Source organism: Anolis carolinensis, chromosome 6 (genome assembly GCF_035594765.1).
Source record: "Anolis carolinensis isolate JA03-04 chromosome 6, rAnoCar3.1.pri, whole genome shotgun sequence".
Lineage (NCBI taxonomy): Eukaryota > Metazoa > Chordata > Lepidosauria > Squamata > Dactyloidae > Anolis > Anolis carolinensis.
Genome location: NC_085846.1, coordinates 2018538 through 2042322, shown reverse-complemented (window position 1 = coordinate 2042322; position 23785 = coordinate 2018538). Strand labels below are relative to the sequence as shown.

At 40.8% G+C, this 23785-nt stretch overlaps 2 protein-coding genes across 2 annotated transcripts in view; one reads left to right on the top strand and one right to left on the bottom strand.

The window, feature by feature from the left end:
* Window positions 1-16460, bottom strand: part of rnf167 (ring finger protein 167) — a 51643-nt gene extending 35183 nt beyond the window's left edge. Inside the window, exons 1-2 of the mRNA XM_062958020.1 lie at window positions 16227-16460; window positions 1608-1711 (exon numbers count right to left, since the gene is read on the bottom strand). Coding sequence (XP_062814090.1) covers window positions 1608-1703 — 96 coding nt within the window. The 5' untranslated portion in view covers window positions 1704-1711; window positions 16227-16460. The remainder of the gene's footprint in view (window positions 1-1607; window positions 1712-16226) is intronic.
* A 6493-nt stretch (window positions 16461-22953) lies between these two features.
* Window positions 22954-23785, top strand: part of slc25a11 (solute carrier family 25 member 11) — a 32287-nt gene continuing 31455 nt past the window's right edge. The window contains exon 1 of the mRNA XM_062958022.1: window positions 22954-23112. Within this exon, the coding sequence (XP_062814092.1) occupies window positions 23048-23112 (65 nt within the window). The 5' untranslated portion in view covers window positions 22954-23047. The remainder of the gene's footprint in view (window positions 23113-23785) is intronic.

The window sequence follows — 23785 nt, the reverse complement described above, 5'->3', positions numbered from 1 at the left end:
CGAAGGGACTCGGGGCGGCTCACAACAGGGACAAGCCCGAAACAACAACACAACATATTTGACAAAAACTTAATACATTCCAACGATACACAAAATAAAATAATGGACAATACATTAAAATCCAAGCAGATAAAATCAGAGTAATTAAAAGTAAACCAGTGAGGACAGGTTTCATAAAGTGCTGTATCATGGAAATGAGTAACAGTGATAAAGTGCCATATGCTTTTAAAACAGAAAGAAGTATTCTGATGACAGCTCTATTAGGCCTATTCATTCAAACGCACTCTGGAACAACCATGTTTTTAATTGGAAGCTGTTGTGATTATCATTGATTGTCATTTTTATTGTTAAATTTTTATTTTGTGTAATCACATGTTTTTATATTGCTATGTACTGTATGTTGTGTATTATTGTTGTCGGGGAAATGATGGCGGGGTATAAATAAAGATTATTATTATTATTATAAACCGTCCTGAGTCCCTTTTGGGAGATAGGGTGGTATAATAAATAAAGTACAGTAAGGTAAATCAGGACACAATGCATATTGCAAGGGACGTGTGCAGCCTTGCACAGATATAGGTAATGTGCTGGGCTGTGGCGCAGGCTGTTGAGCAGCTGTAATAAATCACTCTGACCATGAGGTCATGAGTTCGAGGCCAGCCCATGGCGGGGTGAGCACCTGTCAATAAAAAATAAAAAATAGCCCCTGCTCGTTGCTGACCTAGCAACCCGAAAGATAGTTGCATCTATCAAGTAGGAAATAAGGTACCACTTATAAAAGTGGGGAGGAAAGTTTAACTAATTTACGACGTTGGAATGAGGAAGTGCGGTCAGAGTGGATGATGAAGCAGCTGCTCCCCCCTGTGGCCAGAATCGAACATCCCCTCAGGAGAAGGTTAAATTGCCTCTGTCTCAGTCTTTGTTTGATGTGTTTATGTCATGGGGATGATGGGGTGCAGAGTGGATTCCAAAATTCATCATCCTCGTCTCACCTCCTTCTCCAGACTGTATTTCCATGCGGAGAATCAGCACTGGTCAAGAAACACTTCAGCAGGCGAAGAGCCAGTTGAAAATCAACTGTTGTTAAACTTTATTTACATTACTATTTACAGTTGCATTTCTCGGCTTCAGAGCATAGCATTCATAGTCCATCTTCAGCGAATGCTCACGCCGAACACACCAGATAATATAAAACATATTCCTCAGTCTGGAGGAAGTTCCGACCCCCAAAGGCCTGATAGGTCATAGCAATCAGTCATGCCTGATAGGTCATAGCAATCACAACAGGCTGTCAGTCAAAACTAGCCTGCTGTTAACTGTTTCATTACTGAAAAATACACTCTTGCTCAACAGCAGAAAACACTTGATTTACATTTCATACACATACAACCATAATCCAACAGTTTATGGGCACTGAATGTTTGCCCTGTGTGTGTATAATGTGATCCGCCCCGAGTCCCCTTCGGGGTGAGAAAGAAGGGCGGAATATAAATACTGTAAATAAATAAATAATAAATAAATGTGATGGGCTCCTGGGAGCTGCCGTTCTCCTCCTCTCCACAAAGCAGACTGCAACTCCCAGGCTCCCCAAGCACGAAAGGACTCACCGCATGGATGTAGCCGCTCGTGGCCGGAAGCTCCATCAGCAACCAAACCGGGAGGGCCAGCGCGGCCACCAAGGAAAGCGGGTGCAGACTCTGCATGACGACTCCTGGGAAAAGAAAAAGAGGGAAGCATGCTGTTATTGTTATTATTGTTGTTATATTTATTTAAATGCATGCGTTTATCTCTGGGGTGCAAAGTCTCAGGGAAGAGGGTCTTCAAACCCTCGAAGCTGAAGGGCCAGACTATACTAATCCCCATGCGCAGTGCACATATCTTACTTGAAGTGCAAAGAAACCATGAAAGAACAACACAATATTTAAGATGAAGGATCATTCTAAGTGGCATAAACTTATCGGGATTTCAATTTATTTATTTACTAGCTGTGCCCGGCCACGCATTGCTGTGGCTGATGGGAATCATTTGTTGGCCAGGTGGAATACCCTGTTTCCCCTAAAATAAGACATACCCAGGAAATAAGACCTAGTAGAGGTTTTGCTGAATTGCTAAATATAAGGCCTCCCCTGAAAGTAAGACCTAGCAAAGGTTTTGTTTGGAAGCATGCCCAACGAACACAACACTAGAGCATGCAGGATCGGTAAATGTTCGTACCATCGAGTGTTGTACATGGAAATATTGGTAGTAACAAGACATTCTTGATAGGATTCACAGTTTGTCTGGTTATGCTGGTTTGTGATGACAACTACTGTACAGTCTCTCTATATAAAAGGGTAATGAAATTTCAGCCTAGGACAAAACAACAAAACTACACATCCCAGAAACAGTAAACTTGGCAGCACAACCCCTCATCCATGCCTCTACATTCATACAACAAAAAGCTCCAGCTACTCTCAAACGGCCAGGCTTTGAGACTGCAAGGCTATTCACTGCTATTCCACCTGGCCAACAAAGGATTCCCATAAGCCACAGCAACACGTGGCCGGGCAAAGCTAGTATACATATATACAGGCAGTTGCTGAGTTATAAACATCCAACTATGCTATTCAAAGCTAATATATTTGGCTGGGGTTTCACCTAAAAATGTGTATACAAATTCAACTTGAGAACAATCCAACAGAACCTCTCTCATTCAAATTGCTGCCTGCTGTAAGGCCGTCCTGAGTCCCCTTTTAGGGTGAGAAGGACGGGATACAAATACAGTAGAGTCTGGCTTATCCAACATTCTGGATTATCCAGCAGTCTGCCTCCCGCCCAGATCCACAACTGTTCCTCCAGGCTGCAAGGACTGCACTTTTTGCGGATTTAACTTCCGACAATGTTATTACTGTAAGTTCATTTTATGCAATTCTATCTTTATTTGTAATCAATTTATTAGTAGCCAATGTTTTTGTAGTCAATGGTTTCAATACATTGCGATGTCTTGGTGCTAAATTTGTAAATACAGTAATGACTACATAATGTTACAGTGTACTGAACTGCTTTCTCTGTCAATTTGTAGTAATACAGTGCATGATGTTTTGGTGCTTAATTTGTAAAATCATAACGTAATTTGACGTTTAATAGGCTTCGTCTTAACTCCTCCTTATTATCCAACATTTTCACTTATCCAGCGTTCTGCTGGCCGGTTTATGGTGGACAAGAATAAACTTGGGGACTGCCTGTACCTTAATCATATCTATGGCTGGATGACCTTCTGTTGGGAGGGATCAAATGGTGCCTTGCTGCTTGGAAGAAAGAAGGGGGCTGGACTGGATGGCCTTTGGGGGTTCCTGACGAATCTATGATAGGGTTGTTGTATGTTTTCCGGGTTGTATGGCCATGTTCTAGAAGTATTCTCTCCTGACATTTCACCCACATCTATGGCAGACATCCTCAGAGGTTGTGAGGTATGGAGAATCTATGATACTGTATCATCTCATATATGTTTGTATATATGTTCCACTATTGGTGTAGAATATACACACACACACATACACCATCCCTAAGTTCCAAATGTCATTTGACTTCCAAACGACTCCTAGTTAAGAACAGGGTGAGACACCAACAAGTGAGAGGAATGTTCCCCTTGGAAGGAAGGAAAATCTACTCCTGGGAGAGTTATTATCAGGGGGGAAAGGGGGCTCCAATGAAGCTTTATCCATCCAATCTGCACAGAGAATCATGCCTTGCCACCTTTCTCCCCTCTTTGGAAGAACTTTATAGGTCCCGCAGCCTTAAGAAAGCTCAGCGCATTCTTGGGGATCCATCTCACTTGGCATATTATACTTTTTAGAATTATTAGCATCTGGCAGGTGATCCAGGGTGACAAAGACAAGGACAAACAAAGCTGTGGCTATGTTGAACTCCAAGGCCTTTCATGGATGTGGCACTGGGGGCTGTGTGGTGGTGGTGGGAATGCGTAGGGGAGGGGGTGTTGTTTCGTATTGTGTGCTGGAGAAAGCATTTAGCATCATGACAATACAGCTATTCTAAAGCCAATTCTATCCCCAATCGTGGTTTCCACAACAAGCCACATTTTCCAAAATCTAATGCTCACAGGGACACAGTGAGGCGGAATCTTCCAAACAGGAGGCCTCCACCCTCTGTGTTTTGCCCCGAGGGAAAGAGGCGCAAACAGCACAAGACCGTCATGCGCCGCCTCCGCCTCAAAGGGCCACTGTCTGCCTCTTCCACACAAGGCTCGGAGCCGGAGGCCGCTTTCGAGCAAGATGCGCCTTTGGGGCCACAGGGAAACTGGCCAGAAGCCGCCTCTGACACCATGGTCCAATTCCCAGGCGCTGCTTCTCTTGGCTTCAAGGAGAGGGTGCTCTCTGCACATGCTCAAAGGCATTGCCAGCAGCATCTCATTCCGGATAAGGGCAAGGGGACATGGGCTGAGCTGCACGCCCCAATGAAGTCCCATCCAGTTTGTATCGGTTGAATATGCTTCAAGTCATTTAATAAGCCCCTTTGAGTCTCCTTGTGGAGAGAAAAAGTGGGGTATAAATAAGCAGAATAACAATAATAATAATAACAGACTACAAACAGAGGCACAACCATGTGGCCCAAATGATCCATTGGAACTTATGCCTCAAGTCCCACCTGCCAGCAGCAAAGAACTGGTGGGATCACAAACCTGCAAAAGTCTTGGAAAATGAACACGCAAAGATACTGTGGGACTTCCGAATCCAGACTGACAAAGTTCTGGAACACAACACACCAGACATCACAGTTGTGGAAAAGAACAAGGTTTGGATCATTGATGTCGCCATCCCAGGTGACAGTCGCATTGACGAAAAACAACAGGAAAAACTCAGCCACTATCAGGACCTCAAGATTGAACTGCAAAGACTCTGGCAGAAACCAGTGCAGGTGGTCCCGGTGGTGATGGGCACACTGGGTGCCGTGCCAAAAGATCTCAGCCGGCATTTGGAAACAATAGACATTGACAAAATCATGATCTGCCAACTGCAAAAGGCCACCCGACTGGGATCTGCATGCATCATCCGAAAATACATCACACAGTCGTAGACACTTGGGAAGGGCTCGACTTGTGATTTTGTGATACAAAATCCAGCATATCTATCTTGTTTGCTGTGTCATAATAAATAATAACAACAACACTAAGTAATATAAATGTCATTTCCTAATTGGTTCTATCATAAAAACATGGGGAAGGTTTATTAAACTGCCAAAACTTTTTTTGCGGGAGGGACGTCATCATGCAGCAGCACATTTGCTATAGTTCTTCAAAGTTAGTTATGGTAAATTATGTAGTTATTTCTTCTATTGAAGCAAAAGCAATGGCACCCCCTAAAGACGAATGTGTTTATTGCAGTGAGAGTTTTCTCAGGTGGGCTTTGAGGTGCCCCCAGACGTCTCTCAAAGCACATAAGGTTGTATTTCCTTTGGGGATAAGAAACAACAGGCTGGACGGCTCAGGCACCAAACTTACAGGATTTCCGGCACTTTGGATCATATGGAAACAACTTAAAAAGCCTAATAAATGTCAATGGGAATCTTCTTACAAATGATGTTGAGTTGCTTCTAGGATGATGATGGTTTGCTGGAAGGGAGCAGATCCTATCAGATTTTGGAGGCCAAGCAGGGTCAGCCCTGGTGAGTCTGTGGATGGGAGACGGCCAATGGCGACAGGCACTATTTCAGGGGAAAGGAACGGAGGATTCGCAATAAAACCATAGTAATAGAATAGGGTTGTCGCCATAGCTCAGCAGGCAACTTGAACAGACATCAGCTTTCCTTGATTTGAAATTCTACTCCAGAAACTTTGTTTTTGTGGCTGCTACAAAATAGGTTGAGTTGGTCGAGACTCTGTGATGAGATATTCACTGAAAAACTAGAGCAAAATGTACTGCTACAGGATGATGTTTCTCCCGCAAGAATAAAAAAATTGCAGTTAGTAATAAGAATAATAACTTATTATTATTATCAACACAACGACGTTGTATGGCACAGCAAACAAGATAGATATGCTGGATTTCGTTTCGCAAAACCACAAGTCGAACACTTCCCAAGTGTCTAGGACTGTGTGATGTATTTTCTGATGATGTGTGCAGATCCCAGTAGGGTGGCCTTTTGCAGTTGGCAGATGGTGATTTTGTCAATGTCTATTGTTTCCAAATGCCGGCTGAGATCTTTTGGCACAGCACCCAGTGTGCCCATCACCACCGGGACCACCTGTACTGGTTTCTGCCAGAGTCTTTGAAGTTCAATCTTGAGGTCCTGAGAGCGGCTGAGTTTTTCCTGTTGTTTTTCATCTATGCGACTGTCACCTAGGATGGCAACATCAATGATCCAAACCTTGTTCTTTTCCACAACTGTGATGTCTGGTGTGTTGTGTTCCAGAACTTTGTCAGTCTGGATTCGGAAGTCCCACAGTATCTTTGCGTGCTCATTTTCCAATACTTTTGCAGGTTTGTGATCCCACCAGTTCTTTGCTGCTGGGAGGTGGTACTTGAGGCATAAGTTCCAATGAATCATTTGGGCCACATAGTTGTGCCTCTGTTTGTAGTCTGTCTGTGCGATTTTCTTACAGCAGCTGAGGATATGATCAATGGTTTCGTCAGTTTCCTTGCACAGTCTGCATTTTTGCATATTATTATTATTATTATTATTATTATTATTATAACTTATTATAATGAAATCCAGCATAACTATCTTGTTTGCTGTGTCATAATAAAATAATAACTTTATTTTTATACCCCGCCTCCATCTCCCCGAAGGGACTCGGGGCGGCTTACGTGGGGCCGAGCCCAAATAATTACAGTCATTGTAAAAACACATTGAAATAAAACAAATTTTAAAAAACATATCAATAAAGCATGGGCTGGATAAAAACATGAAACACGCATTAAAATGACTGAGCCATAAAGTGCATACAGTGAGGAATGGAAACAAGAAATAGGGAACCCGAGACTGTTATCACTGATAAGGAGCTAAGGATGAAGTAAACATGGGAACTATTGCCAACTGAAGGAAATGACATTGATAACCCAGGAGCAAAAAGTGTATTACATAGTCTCAGGGTTCACCCCCCTTTTTAAGGTTTCTCCCCCATGATCTTATAGCACTTTAACTTCCACCATGTTTACAAGTCTTACTTAGTGCATTTTTGCCCAGTCCATTTTTATGGCTCTATTGCTATATTTTAACCTGTGCTTTATTAATGGTTGTCATTTTATTTATGTCTTTTTAAATTTTCATTTGCGTTGTTGTTCGGTTTCTTGACGTTATTGTACTTTTGTTCTGCATTTGTAAGCCGCCCGAGTCCCCACGGGGAGATGGATGCGGGGTACAAGAATAAAATTATTATTTTTATTATTATAGTGTAATAAGAGATCCCAAAGCTCTATTCTTACTTGACTGCTTTCCCCCCATATGCTACTTGCTCCATGTGTTAGAATACAAATGTTTGAAGAAATCAGCTGCAGGAGAGGGAAGGCAAGGTCCAGGCCTTCAGCCCAGTTGGGCCCATAGCTTCCCAGTACAGCCAAACACACACACACCCAGTCACAGAAGGACCCCTTTTGCCTCTGGAGGTGTGTGCCTGACCCCTGAGACCAAGGGGTCCACGAGAAGCAGCCATGCGCTGCCCACAAACCCTGAGGCCTGGGCTTGCCTTGCTCCTCTTATCAGCAGATAAGGAAGGCCTGGCCAAAGTCCTCCTCTGCTCCTTTGCTCCAAGACAGAACAAGGGGGGGGGGGGGAGAGGAAGAGAGAGAAAAGGAGAAAGAAAGAAAGAAAGAAAGAAAGAAAGAAAGAAAGAAAGGAAAGAAACAGAAAGAGAGAGAAAGAGAGGGAAAGAGAGGAAGAGAGAAAAGGAGAAAGAAAGAAAGGAAGAAAGAAAGAAAGAAAGGAGAGAAACAGAAAGAGAGAGAAAGAGAGAAAAGAAAGAAAGAAAGAAAGGAGAGAAACAGAAAGAGAGAGAAAGAGAGGAAGAGAGAAAAGGAGAAAGAAAGAAGAAAAACAGAAGAGAGAGAGAGAAAGAGGGGGAAAGAGAGAAAGGAGAAAGAAAGAAAGAAAGAAAGAAAGGAGAGAAACAGAAAGAGAGAGAAAGAGAGGAAGAGAGAAAAGGAGAAAGAAAGAAAGAAAGAAAGGAGAGAAACAGAAAGAGAGAGAAAGAGAGGAAGAGAGAAAAGGAGAAAGAAAGAAAGAAAGAAAGAAAGGAGAGAAACAGAAAGAGAGAGAAAGAGAGTAAAGAAGAAAGAAAGAAAGGAGAGAAACAGAAAGAGAGAGAAAGAGAGGAAGAGAGAAAAGGAGAAAGAAAGAAGAAAAACAGAAGAGAGAGAGAGAAAGAGGGGGAAAGAGAGAAAGGAGAAAGAAAGAAAGAAAGAAAGAAAGAAAGGAGAGAAACAGAAAGAGAGAGAGAGAGAAAAGAAGAAAGAAAGAAAGAAAGAAAGGAGAGAAACAGAAAGAGAGAGAGAGAGAAAAGAAGAAAGAAAGAAAGAAAGAAAGAAAGAAAGAAAGGAGAGAAACAGAAAGAGAGAGAAAGAGAGAGAAAGAGAGATAAGAAGAAAGAAAGAAAGAAAGAAAGGAGAGAAACAGAAAGAGAGAGAAAGAGAGAAAAGAAGAAAGAAAGAAAGAAAGAAAGAAAGAAAGGAGAGAAACAGAAAGAGAGAGAAAGAGAGAAAAGAAGAAAGAAAGAAAGAAGAGAAACAGAAAGAGAGAGAAAGAGAGGAAGAGAGAAAAGGAGAAAGAAAGAAGAAAAACAGAAGAGAGAGAGAGAAAGAGGGGGAAAGAGAGAAAGGAGAAAGAAAGAAAGAAAGAAAGAAAGAAAGAAAGAAAGAAAGAAGAGAAACAGAAAGAGAGAGAGAGAGAGAAAAGAAGAAAGAAAGAAAGAAAGAAAGGAGAGAAACAGAAAGAGAGAGAGAGAGAAAAGAAGAAAGAAAGAAAGAAAGAAAGGAGAGAAACAGAAAGAGAGAGAAAGAGAGAGAAAGAGAGAAAAGAAGAAAGAAAGAAAGAAAGAAAGAAAGAAAGGAGAGAAACAGAAAGAGAGAGAAAGAGAGAAAAGAAGAAAGAAAGAAAGAAAGAAAGAAAGAAAGAAAGAAAGAAAGAAAGGAGAGAAACAGAGAGAGAGAGAAAGAGAGGGAAAGAGAGGAAGAGAGAAAAGGAGAAAGAAAGAAAGAAAGAAAGAAAGAAAGAAAGAAAGAAAGAAAGAAAGAAAGAAAGGAGAGAAACAGAAAGAGAGAGAAAGAGAGAAAAGAAGAAAGAAAGAAAGAAAGGAGAGAAACAGAAAGAGAGGGAAAGAAGAAAGAAAGAAAGAAAGAAAGAAAGAAAGAAGAGAAACAGAAAGAGAGAGAAAGAGAGGGAAAGAGAGGAAGAGAGAAAAGGAGAAAGAAAGAAAGGAAGAAAGAAAGAAAGTAGAGAAACAGAAAGAGAGAGAAAGAGAGGGAAAGAGAGGAAGAGAGAAAAGGAGAAAGAAAGAAAGAAAGAAAGAAAGTAGAGAAACAGAAAGAGAGAGAAAGAGAGGAAGAGAGAAAAGGAGAAAGAAAGAAAGAAGAAAAACAGGAGAGAGAGAGAGAGAAAGAGGGGGAAAGAGAGAAAAGGAGAAAGAAAGAAAGAAAGAAAGAAAGAAAGAAAGAAAGAAAGAAAGAAAGAAGAAAAACAGGAGAGAGAGGGGGGAAGAGAGGAAGAGAGAAAAGGAGAAATAAAGAAAAAGAAAGAAAGAAAGAAAGAAAGAAGAAAAACAGGAGAGAGAGAGAGAGAAAGAGGGGGAAAGAGAGGAAGAGAGAAAAGGAGAAATAAAGAAAGAAAGAAAGAAAGAAAGAAAGAAAGAAAGAAAGAAAGAAAGAAAGAAAGAAAAGAGAGAAAAAGAGGGGGAAAGAGAAGAAGACAGAAAAGGAGAAAGAAAGACAGAAAGAAAGGAAGAAAGGAAGGAAGGAAGGAAGGAAGGAAGGAAGGAAGGAAGGAAGGAAGGAAGGAAGGACGGACGGAAGGAAAGCCCCCTCCACATTTAGCTGTATAAAATTCACATAGATTTGGATTATCTGGCAGTGTGGACTCAGATAACCCAGTTCAAAGAAGATATTATGGATTATTTGCCTTGACATTCTGGGTTAGATGTTTGTGTGGAAGGACCTAGAGAGGGACGGAAAGAAGAGACACAGAGAGAAAGATAAAGAAAAAGAGAAGGAAAGAAAGATAAAAAGAAAGAGAGAAGAGGGACTTTCCACACAGCCTTATATTCCCAGAATATCAAGGCAGAAAATCCCACAATATCTGCTTTGAACTGGGTTATCTGAGTCCACACTGCCATATATTCCAGTTCAAAGCAGATAATGTAGGGTTTTCTGCCTTGATGTTTTGGGATATAGGGCTGTGTGGAAGGGCCCAGAGAAAGAATGGGGCAGGGGAGAAAACCCAACACATCCAAGCCCACCAAGATGGGGGCCAGATGGGGAAACCCCTTTGCAAAACAGTCACCCAGAGGCCTTTTTCCAACAACCACCTGTAATGATCCGCCAGAAGAGACTCAACCATTAAATAATCATCTGCTAGAAATTAAAACTCAATTAAAGACCAATATTATGTTAAGCATTTTAAATGTACACTATTAACACAGGTACTTTAGTCTTGTTCTACATATTATAATTAGGGCCTTTGACCCTAGCACTCAAGACCTGGCTCTTTACTAGAGCTTTTAATCTATGTTAATTTTATCAATATTGGTATGTATATATTTTTATCCTTTACAATTTTATCTTGCAAATCGCCTAGAGCATCATGGATGGAGGGCGATTAATAAGTAATTAAATGATGATGATAATATCCAGTATGCATTTTTATGATCCTCGATTGCCCCCAGCCATGAATTGCGAGGAGAAGCAGGAAACATGTACAAAAGTATTATCAATATTAAAAATAGAAAAGGTGTCCATGTTGGGTTCGAATGAAGGTCAGGGTCCGGTTCCTGCACAATGAAGCATCCATTGGCTTTTGCAGTGAGACCCCCCCCCCCCTTCACCCTTCCCTATGCAATCCAAAACTTATACACACACACGGCTGGAGTTACACTTAAAAATGTCCTTGTTCTGACTTACAAACAAATTCAACTTAAGAACAAACCTACAGAACCTATCCAGTTCATAACTTGGGGGCTGCCTGTATTACAATATTAAGATTCAGATTCAAAACGAGATTCCGTGCTGCGTCTTTTCCAGGCCAGGATTCCCAGCATCCCCATGTCATCATGCCATGAGTTGCGCATCTCTTGGCGCAGTGAAACAAGGAGGCCAGGCCTTGATTGCTGCTCAGAACCAGTCTTTCTGGCTCTTCAGGAGGCGCAGGGACAGAGCTGCCTTTGCTGGATTCAACATCAAGCGCATAAATATCCTTCACTGCTGGAATGGGCCAACTTAGGCCCTCCGGGTGTTTTGGACTTCAAATCCCACAAGTCTGGAAGGGGAAAAAATTCCTACTTCCACGGAATGGTTAATCAGAATCTTGGACATGATACAAATGGATAAGCTAACACAAAAAATAAGAGAGGGTAAAAATAAAACAGACTGGACAAACTTCACAAAATTCTTGATAAAAAGAAGAATGGACTTCACGATAGACTTATCTACAATATAAAATGGTTTAAACGAAAAAAGACTAAGGGAAAATAGAAATATGTAATCAATGAAAGAGAAAACTCCGAGGTCAAGATGCTAAGTCAACCATTTTTTTTTTATTTTTTTTTCTCTCTCTTTTTTTCCCCTCCAGTTTTCTCTCTTCACTTATTTTCAGAACCCTTTCACCCCCCTCACTTTCCTATCAATATATTGTTCCACTGCTTTCGATGTATTATGTTTCTTTACAAAATAAAAAATAATGGAAAAAATCCCACAATTCCTAACAGCTTGGCTATTAGGAATTGTGGGAGTTGGGAGTCTAAAGTATTAGTTGGCCCATGCCTGACAAATGTTGGAGATTGGATGGCCCTTGAGGATCCCTTCCAAATTCACAATGCTGTCTAAACTTTTGGAAAACATTCCTAACAATTTATGGCAATAGAAGAAAATTGCTTGGAAAGAAAAGGTCTCCTCTTTGTGTAAACAGTGGCAGGAGGACCTACCTTTGAGCAACCAGAAGGGAAGAAGGAATAATAATAAAAAATAATAACTTTATTTATATCCCGCCACCATCTCCCAAAATGGACTCGGGCGGCTTACAGAAGCACATACCAGTGACGTAAAACACATAGAATACAATTAAATTACATCAACATTTCTAACAATAACAATATCAATTGACATAAAGCAACACTTACAAAAGAAAAACAGCCCAACTCACTTTAAATAAAATCTATACACATAATAAAAGTAAAATATGTATGTATGTGTGTGACGGGGATGTCCACATCCACAGACAAGCTCCCACTTCCACAAATAGCTTCCATCACCCTGGAGACACCAATGGCCCTCCATCCAACGACATTGCAGGTTATGGCGAGCGCCGTGAACATGTTCAAGGGCCCTGCCCATGTCCCCCACAAACACCATCCTGCCCACCACTCAAGTGAAGGCTTTCATTCGGGGACAATTTCATCCTAGATTTTCTGTTTTTCCTCCACCACAGACATCCCAGTGTTTCTGACTCTCTCCATTGGTGTGGCATTTGCATGACCCCGCCCACTGCCTCTCCCATAACCCTTTCCTACTCTTTTCTATGGCACACAGCAAACAGAGTATGAAACTAAACATAGTAAAGAGAGAGGTTTGAGGAAAATTCACCATGGTTTAGAGGAGTTGTACGTACTGGAATGTATAGTTCACCTGCAATCTAAGAGCACTCTGAACATCAACAATGGACCTGGGACTCACTTGGCACACAGAACCCCCATGACCCACAAAAAATACTGGAGGTCTTTGGGGGGGGGGTTTCACTTTGATTTGGGGGAGTTGTAGTTCACCTACATCCAGAGCGCACTATGAACCCAAACAATGATGCATCTGGACCACACTTGGCATGTATACCTGATATTCCCAAATTTGAATACTGGTGGGTGTTGAGGGGAATTGGCCTGGACATTTTGGAGTTGTAGGTACTGGGATGTATTGTTCACCTGCAATCAAAGATCATTCTGGACCCCACCAGTGATGGACCTGGAACTCACTTGGCACACAGAACCCCCATGACTAACAAAATATACTGGAGGTCTTTGGAAGGATTTCTAGGAGTTGTAGTTCACCTACATCCAGAGCACACTATGAACCCAAACAATGATGGATTTGGACCACACTTGGCATGCATACCCAATATGCCCAAATATGAATACTGGAGGGTTTTGAAGGGAATTTGCTTGGACATTTTGGAGCTGTAAGTACTGGGATGTACAGTTCACCTGCAATCAATGAGAATTTCTGAACCCCACCAATGATGGACCTGGAAATTACTTGGCACACAGAAGCCCCATGATCAACAAAACATACTGGAGGTGTTTGGAGGGATTCATAGGAGTTGTAGTTCACCTACATCCAGAGCACACTATGAACCCAAACAATGATGGATTTGGACCAAACGTGGCATGCATACCCAATATGCCCACGCGATTTCCTGCTACTTGGCAGGGGGTTGGACTGGATGGCCCATGAGGTCTCTTCCAACTTTACTATTCTATGATTCTATGAAATATGAATACTGGGCCTGAATATATTGCACAAGATTTATCTAGCCTACAATGATACATTTTAATATACAGTAGAGTTTCACTTATCCAACATAAACGAGCCGGCAGCACGTTGGATAAGCAAATATGTTGGATAATAAGGAGGGATTAAGAAAAGGCCTATTAAACATCAAATGAGATTATGGTTTTACAAATTAAGCACCAAAACATGTTATACAACAAATTTAACAGAAAAGGTAGTTCAATACGCAGTAATGCTATGTCGTGATTACTGTATTTATGAATTTAGCACCAAAATATCACAATGTATTGAAAACATTGACTACAAAAATGCGTTGGATAATTCAGAACGTTGGATAAGTGAGACACTACTGTATTGGGTTTATGGTTCCCGTCCCCTTGACAGGTTGTGTGAGTGTTATTTATTGCTACATGATTGTATTGTTTTACCTTGCTTAATAATGTGTTATGTTGTTATGTAATGTATGTGTGGTTTTTATGATTGGGAACCGCCCTGAGAGATAGGGCGGTATATTAATAAAGTTTATTATTATTATTATTATTATTATTATTTTGAAGGGAATTGGCTTGAACATGTGGGAGTTGTAGGTATTGGGATGTATAGTTCACCTGCAATCAATGAAAATTTCTGAACCCCACCAAAGATGGAATTGGACCAAGCTTGTCACACGGAGGCCCCATGACCAGCAAAAAATAATGGAGGTCTTTGGGGGAGATTCACCTTTATCTGGGGAGTTGTAGTTCACCTACATCCAGAGAGCACTATGAACCTAAACAATGATTGATCTGGACTAAACTTGGCATGCACACTCAATACACCCACATTTGAATACTGGTGGGTTTGGGGGGGAATTGGCCTGGACATGTGGGAGTTGTAGGTACTGGGATATATAGTTCACCTGCAATCAATGAGAATTTCTGAACCCCACCAAAGATGGAATTGGACCAAACTTGGCACACAGAGGCCCCATGACCAGCACAAAATACTGGAGGTCTTTGGGGGAAATTCGCCTTGATTTGTGGGAGTTGTAGTTCACCTACATCCAGAGAGCACTGTGACCCTAAACAATGATGGATCTGGACCAAACTTGGCACAAATACTCAATAGACCCACATTTGAATACTGGTGGGTTTGGGGGGGAATTGGCCTGGACATGTGGGAGTTGTAGGTATTGGGATATATAGTTCAGCTGCAATCAATGAGAATTCCTGAACCCCACCAAAGATGGAATTGGAGGCCCCATGACCAGCAAAAAATACTGGAGGTCTTTGGGGGAGATTCACCTTTATTTGGGGGATTTGTAGTTCACCTATATCCAGAGAGCACTGTGAACCCAAACAATGATGGATCTGGACCAAACTTGGCATGCACACTCAATAGACCCACATTTGAATACTGGTGGGTTTGGGGGGGAATTGGCCTGGACATGTGGGAGTTGTAGGGACTGGGATATATAGTTCACCTGCAATCAATGACAATTTGTGAACCCCACCAAAGAGGGAATTGGACCAAACTTGGCACACAGAGGCCCCATGACCAGCACAAAATAATGATGGTCTTTGGGGGAAATCGCTTTGATTTGTGGGATTTGTAGTTCACCTACATCCAGAGAGCACTGTGAACCTAAACACTGATGGATCTGGACCAAACTTGGCATGCAGAGACCCCATGACCAGCAAAAAATAATGATGGTCTTTCGGGGAGATTCACCTTGATTTGGGGGATTTGTAGTTCACTCACATCCAGAAAGCACTGTGAACCCAAACACTGATGGATCTGGACCAAACTTGGCATGCACACTGAATAGACCCACATTTGAATACTGGTGGGTTTGGGGGGGGAATTGGCCTGGACATGTGGGAGTTGTAGGTACTGGGATATATAGTTCACCTGCAATCAATGACAATTTGTGAACCCCACCAAAGAGGGAATTGGACCAAACTTGGCACACAGAGGCCCCATGACCAGCACAAAATACTGGAGGTTTTTGGGGGAAATTCGCTTTGATTTGTGGGAGTTGTAGTTCACCTACATCCAGAGAGCACTGGGACCCTAAACATTGATGGATCTGGACCAAACTTGGCATGCACACCCAATAGACCCACATTTGAATACTGGTGGGTTTGGGGGGGGGGGGGGGGGAATTGGCCTGGACATGTGGGAGTTGTAGGTACTGGGATGTATAGTTCACCTGCAATCAATGACAATTTGTGAACCCCACCAAAGAGGGAATTGGACCAAACTTGGCACACAGAGGCCCCATGACCAGCACAAAATAATGGAGGCCTTTGGGGGAAATTCGCTTTGATTTGTGGGAGTTGTAGTTCACCTGCACCCAGAGAGCACTGTGAACCCGAACACGGATGGATCTGGACCAAAGGTGGTCCCCAGGGCAGTGTGGTCAGAGCAGAGGCCTTGCCAGGTGTCCCCAGGTGCCCCACGTGACCCTCCTTCCGTCCTTCCTTCCTCGCCCACGTGACCAGAGCGTCACATGACCCCCCCCTCCCCCTCCCCGTTGCCTGTCCTTACCTTCCCGTCCTTGGCGGGGCTCAGGCCCCCCGCCTCATGGGCTCTCGACTGAGGGGCCGGGGTCGTCCGTGTCTCCGCCGCTCGCCCCTCGTCCTCGCCCGGGAGAAGGAAGGCCTCACCGGAGGGAACAGGCCCACAGCACCAAGCCACGCCTCTTCCGGAAGCGCCCGCCTTGTTTACTTCCGCCTCTTCTGCTCGCTCCAACGGTGGGCGGGGCCTCGCATGTCGGTGGGAGGGGCTATGCAGATAAGTGGGCGTGGCCTCAGGCTGAATCTCAGTTGCAGCAAAAGAAGGGAAGGGAGCAGGAAGTGAAACTTGACTATTATTATCAATTCTCAATATAATTCATATGCAAAACCCTGTGTTAAGGAGCAGGAACTATTTATTATTACTGTATTATGTATTACAGTAGAGTCTCACTTATCCAACGTTCTGGATTATCCAACACATTTTTGTAGTGAATGTTTTCAATATATCGTGATATTGTGGTGCTAAATTCGTAAATACAGTAATTACTGCATAGCATTACTGCGGATTGAACTACTTTTTCTGTCAAATTTGCTGTATAACATGATGTTTTGGTGCTTAATTTGTAAAATCATAACCTAATTTGATGTTTAATAGGCTTTTTCTTAATCTCTCCTTATTATCCAACATATTCGCTTATCCAACGTTCTGCCGGCCCGTTTATGTTGGATAAGTGAGACTCTACTGTACTAATTTTCCTTTCTTTCATTAATAATCATGATTATTATTACAGTAGAGTCTTGCTTATCCAACGTAAACGGGCCGGCAGAACGTTGGATAAGCGAATATGTTGGATAATAAGGAGAGATTAAGAAAAAGCCTATTTAACATCAAATTAGGTTATGATTTTACAAATTAAGCACCAAAACATGTTATACAACAAATTTGACAGAAAAAGTAGTTCAATCGAATAATGCTATGTAGTAATTACTGTATTTATGAATTTAGCTCCAAAATATCATGATATATTGAAAACATTGACTACAAAAATGCGTTTGATAATCCAGAACGTTGGATAAGTGAGTGTTGGATAAGTGAGACACTACTGTACCAATAAAATTACATTAATGGAGGCATCAGTAGGTTAAATGTTTTTTGAATATTTACATAAAGCTCAGATTTAAGATAAGACTGTCGAACTCTGATCCAATCATTATTCTCATCTTCTTCAATGTAAATGTGCTTATGTATCCTTTTAATAATAATAGAGTAAAATAATACATGCAATAATAATACAGTAATAATAAATACAGGAAAATACAATAATAAATAGAGTACAATAATAAATGCAATAATAATAAGATCAGAGTTAAATAATAAATGTATTGATGATAATAATAATAATAATAATAATAATAATAATAATAATAATAATAATAAAAATAATAATAAACAGGAAAAACTCAGCCGCTCTCAGGACCTCAAGATTGAACTTCAAAGACTCTGGCAGAAACCAGTGCAGGTGGTCCCGGTGGTGATGGGTACACTGGGTGCCGTGCCAAAAGATCTCAGCCGGCATTTGGAAACAATAGACATTGACAAAATCACGATCTGCCAACTGCAAAAGGCCACCCTACTGGGATCTGCACGCATCATCCGAAAATACATCACACAGTCCTAGACACTTGGGAAGTGTTCGACTTGTGATTTTGTGATACGAAATCCAGCATGTCTATCTTGTTTGCTGTGTCATAATAATAATAATAATAATAATAATAATAATAATAATAATAATAATAATACATCACACAGTCCTAGACGCTTGGGAAGTGTTCGACTTGTGATTTTGTGATACAAAATCCAGCATATCTATCTCGTTTGCTGTGTAATAATAATAATAATAATAATAATAATAATAATAATAAATCACACAGTCACACAAAATCCTGCATATCTATCTTGTTTGCTGTGTCATAATAATAATAATAATAATAATAATAATAATAATAATAATAATACATCACACAGTCCTAGACGCTTGGGAAGTGTTCGACTTGTGATTTTGTGATACAAAATCCAGCATATCTATCTCGTTTGCTGTGTAATAATAATAATAATAATAATAATAAATCACACAGTCACACAAAATCCTGCATATCTATCTTGTTTGCTGTGTCATAATAAAATAATAATAATAATAATAATAATAATAATAATAATAGTATATCACACAGTCCTAGACACTTGGGAAGTGTTCGACTTGTGATTTTGTGATACAAAATCCAGCATATCTATCTCGTTTGCTGTGTAATAATAATAATAATAATAATAATAATAATAATAATAATACATCACACAGTCCTAGACGCTTGGGAAGTGTTCGACTTGTGATTTTGTGATACAAAATCCAGCATATCTATCTCGTTTGCTGTGTAATAATAATAATAATAATAATAATAATAATAATAATAATAATAATAAATCACACAGTCCTAGACGCTTGGGAAGTGTTCGACTTGTGATTCTGTGATACGAAATCCAGCATATCTATCTTGTTTGCTGTGTCATAATAAAATAATAATAATAATAATAATAATAATAATAATAATAATAATAGTATATCACACAGTCCTAGACACTTGGGAAGTGTTCGACTTGTGATTTTGTGATACGAAATCCAGCATATCTATCTTGTTTGCTGCGTCATAATAATAATAATAATAATAATAATAATAATAATAATAATAATGATAATAATAATAATACATCACACAGTCCTAGACACTTGGGAAGTATTCGACTTGTGATTCTGTGATACGAAATCCAGCATATCTATCTTGTTTGCTGTGTCATAATAAAATAATAATAATAATAATAATAATAATAGTACATCACACAGTCCTAGACGCTTGGGAAGTGTTCGACTTGTGATTCTGTGATACGAAATCCAGCATATCTATCTTGTTTGCTGTGTCATAATAAAATAATAATAATAATAGAGTACTCTACTGTATTCTCAACATAATTCGTATGGAAAACTCAGTGATGGATTGCCCATCAACAAACGGCTGGCAGACTCCAGCCAGACATGGAGCGAGAGTGGCCAGATGTCCAAGATGGGTTTAGAAAAGGCAGAGGAACCAGGGACCAAATGGCCAATATCCGGATGCTGGGTCATGGAGGAAGGCAGGGAGTTCCAGAAAAACATCTACTTCTGCTTTATTGACTATTCTAAAGCCTTCGACTGTGTGGATCAGGGGTCCCCAAACTAAGGCCCGGGGGCCGGATGCGGCCCTCCAAGGTCATTTACCTGGCCCCCGCCCTCAGTTTTATAATATAATATTTTATATCAGTTTTAATAATATAATATATTGTATATACAGTAGAGTCTCACTTATCCAACATAAATGGGCCAGCAGAACGTTGGATAAGCGAATATGTTGGATAATAAGGAGGGATTAAGGAAAAGCCTATTACACATCAAATTAGGTTATGATTGTACAAATTAAGCATCAAAACATCATGTTTAACAACAAATTTGACAGAAAAAGTAGTTCAATCCGCAGTAATGCTATGCAGTAATTACTGTATTTACGAATTTAGCACCAAAATACCATGATATATTGAAAACATTGACTACAAAAATGTGTTGGATAATCCAGAACGTTGGATAAGTGAGACTCTACTGTAATATTTTCAGGGGATGTCTTATTTTTCCATGAAGAAAAATTTACATTTATTGTTGAACAAAAATTGAACATTTATTATATACTGTACAATAGTTGTCATCTCAAACCAGCATAACCAGACAAACTGTGAATCCTATCAAGAATTTATTACTATCATTATTTCCATGTTCTACAAACTATGGTACATATGCTTCCAAACAAAAACTTTGCTAGGTCTTACTTTCAGGGGAGGCCTTATATTTAGCAATTCAGCAAAACCTCTACTAGGTCTTATTTTCTGGGGATGTCTTATTTTCAGGGAAACAGGGTATGTGTGTGTACATATGTATATGTATGTGTATATAATAATATGTGTGTGTGTAACATTTGCATAAACTATTCAAAGGAGACCTAATTGTACAACTTTGATCACCATCTTGCTCTTCTTTCTAACAATCTATATATATAAAAGAGTGATGGCATCACGGCGACCCACAAAACAACAAAACTACAGGCCCCCCAACCTCGAAATTTGACAACACAACCCATCATCCACGGCTCTAGGTTGATACAACAAAAATAAAAGAAAAATAAAGTCCTAATTAGAGAGAGAGGAATAATTGCTTTTATCCCATTGCTGCCAGTTAGAAGGCTAAGCTCCTCCAACTTGGTCTCCTAGCAACCCAATAAAAAATAATAAAAAACACTAAAAAATTAATACAATAAAATACTATAATAACAGAAAATAACTAAAAATAATAAAAGAAAATAATAAAATATAATAAATAAAAAGATAACTTACAATAAAATTAATAAAAAATACAAATAATGTCAAATAAAAATTACACAACAATTTTTACCAATACCACCACCACTTTGCCACAGCAACGCGTGGCCGGGCACAGCTAGTGTACTATATTTATAATCAATGCTATTATTTACCAGCCTTTAAATATTCTACCCAAATATGCTGCAAAAGGCTTTCTCTTACTGTATTTTGAAAACATTGCATTGTTTTATTTCTAAGGTGACACACTTTGCAAAGTTTAGCAGTTTGATCAACCACTTGTTTACAGAGAGAATAATTCTTTCTTTCCAGTGTCTGGCATAAAACGATATAAACCATATTTTTCTTATCAGTGGCATCATTTACCATTCCCAACAAAAAAATACATATGTGGTAAAAGCGGTATATTCTGCTGCAAAATGCGGAGGAGGAAGGAAGGGGATGCTTGGCATAGCGGAGCCAGGAATGCCATTGTGCTGCCAGGAGGAGGACGTGTTGATGTGATCTGTTGTGAGCTTGCGCTCAGCATTCCTGCGCATGTCCCTGTGGGTGGGCCTTTGCAAACAAGCCCTCCAACAAGTTGCTGTGAGTTTTCCGGGCTGCATGGCCAATATGTCCCAGCAGCATTCTCTCCTGATGGTTCACCATCTGCGTCTGTGGCTAAAGATTCTGTTGGCAGTGAAGCAAGTGGAGTGCATCTATATATCCCTGTGGAATAATGTCCAGGGTGGGAGAAGGAATCCTTGTCTAATTAAAGCAAGTGTGGATGTTTCAATGAGCAAGCTTGAATACCATTGAGTATCCAGAAAGTTTGCAAAGTCAATTAAAGAAGGGCTGGGCTGTGGCGCAGCTGGTTAGTAGCCAGCTGCAATAAATCACTACTGACTGAGAGGTCGTGAGTTCAAAGCCAGCCCGGGGCGGATTGAGCGCCCGACCATTAAAAAATAGCCTCGCTCGCTGTTGACCTAAGCAACCTGAAATATAGTCGCATCTATTGAGTAGAAAATTTAGGTACTGCTTATGTGGGGAGGCTAATTTAACTAATTTAGGACACCATAAAAAAGTCCATCAGTGTGCAGAAAGGAATGAGGAAGTACTCCATCAAGGATTTGGTGTCACAGTGGATAATGAAGCAGTAGCCCCCCCCTGTGGCCGGAATCAAGGATACCCTCATGAAGCCAGAAGCTGGAAAATGTTAAATTGCCTCTGTATCTGTCTATATATGCCATATGTCTAATGGCATTGAATGTTTGCCATGTATATGTGCATTGTAATCTGCCCTGAGTCTCCTTTGGGGTGGCAGAATATAAATATATTGTAAATAAATGACAAAATGTACATAGAAATAGCCTGGCTGTTGTTGCCTGGGGGCATCCTCAGGGGTTTGTTCAGAGGTTCTGTTGGCAGTGAAGGAAGTGGTGTGTATATATTATTATTATTATTATTATTATTATTATTATTATATTATGACACAGCAAACAAGATAGACATGCAGGATTTCGTATCACAAAATCACAAGTCGGACACTTCCCAAGTGTCAAGGACCGTGTGATGTATTTTCGGATGATGCGCGCAGATCCCAGCAGGGTGGCCTTTTGCAGTTGGCAGATCGTAATTTTGTCAACGTCTATTGTTTCCAAATGCCGGCTGAGATCTTTTGGCATGGCACCCAATGTGCCCATCACCACCGGGACCACCTGCACTGGTTTCTGCCAGAGTCTTTGAAGTTCTATCTTTATTATTACTTATTATTATTTATTATTATTAATCTTTATTAATTATTATTATTTATTAATAATAATAATAATAATTATTATTATTATTATATGCTCGTGGAATAATGCCCTGGGTGGGAGGAAAAACCCTTGCCTGTTTAAAACAAGTGTAAACATTGCAATGAACAAGCTTGAATAGCATTGGGTAGCCATGAAGGTGCAAAGTCAATCAGTGAGGGTCTCTCTGTATAGAGATAGCCTGGCTGTTGTTGCCTGAAGGCACCCTCTGTTCAGTGGGACTTCACTGTTTGCTGTCTGGAGTCATATCATCAGCTTAGACGACACAGAGAAGCCATTTAATTCCAAAAACTCACTTTTTCCCAATCTGCAAAACTCACATGGGTGAATGGCATTTCCCTCCTCGTACTGCGCAGGCGCGGAGGAAAAAATAAAATAAAATAAAAGCCCGCTTAGCCACGCCCCTCATCTTACCACGCCCCCTGCCCGCTTAGCCACGCCCTTCTCGCTCCCTCCCCCTTGTCGTGTTAAGGTTTTTTCCTCGCCGGAAGTCCCGCCTCCTTGTCAAAAGCAGGCCGCTTATTTGGCAGCCGGAAGGCCCGCCCACCGCTGTTTCCCTTTCAGCCGGTCCGGAGTCACCTTGGTCCCGGCGGCAAAAGGCCCAAGATGGCGGACGCGAAGCCTAAGACTTCCCCGAAGTCCATCAAGTTCCTCTTCGGGGGTTTGGCCGGGTGAGAGCAAGGGGAAGGGGACCGGGAGAAGTCAGGGCCTCTGTCGGGAGGGCTCGAAGGGGGCTTTTCCTGCAGAAGGGAATGAGGGGGTCGGACTAGATGGCCTTTGAGGGTCCCTTCTAGGATTCTCTTATCTCCACAAACCTTCTAATGTAGGCCTGGGCAAACTTGGGCCCTCCAGGTGTTTTGGACTACAACTCCCACAATTCCTAGCAGCCGGTAGGCTGCTAGGAATTGTGGGAGTTGTAGTCCAAAACACCTGGAGGGCCCAAGTTTGCCCAGGCCTGTTATTTTAGTCAATATAGTAATATATTTTATTAAATTATTATATTGTATTATATTATTGTATTTCTCTATGAACCTTCTAATGTCTGTGAGACTGTTTGGTCATCTGTTGGGAGGGTTTTGATGGTGTTTTACCTGCAGGAAAGGCAGAAGAGGGTTGGATTGGATGGCCTTTGGGGGACCCTTCCATCCTTAGCATTCTATAATTCTATTCCTATTCTAGTATTCTATCATATAATAATATAATCTATAATATTCTAATGCCTTTGGCCAATATAGTATTATTAAATTATTATATTGTATTTCTCCATGAACCTTCCAATGTCTGTGAGACTGTTTGGTCATCTGTTGGGAGGGTTTTGATGGTGTTTTACCTGCAGGAAAGGCA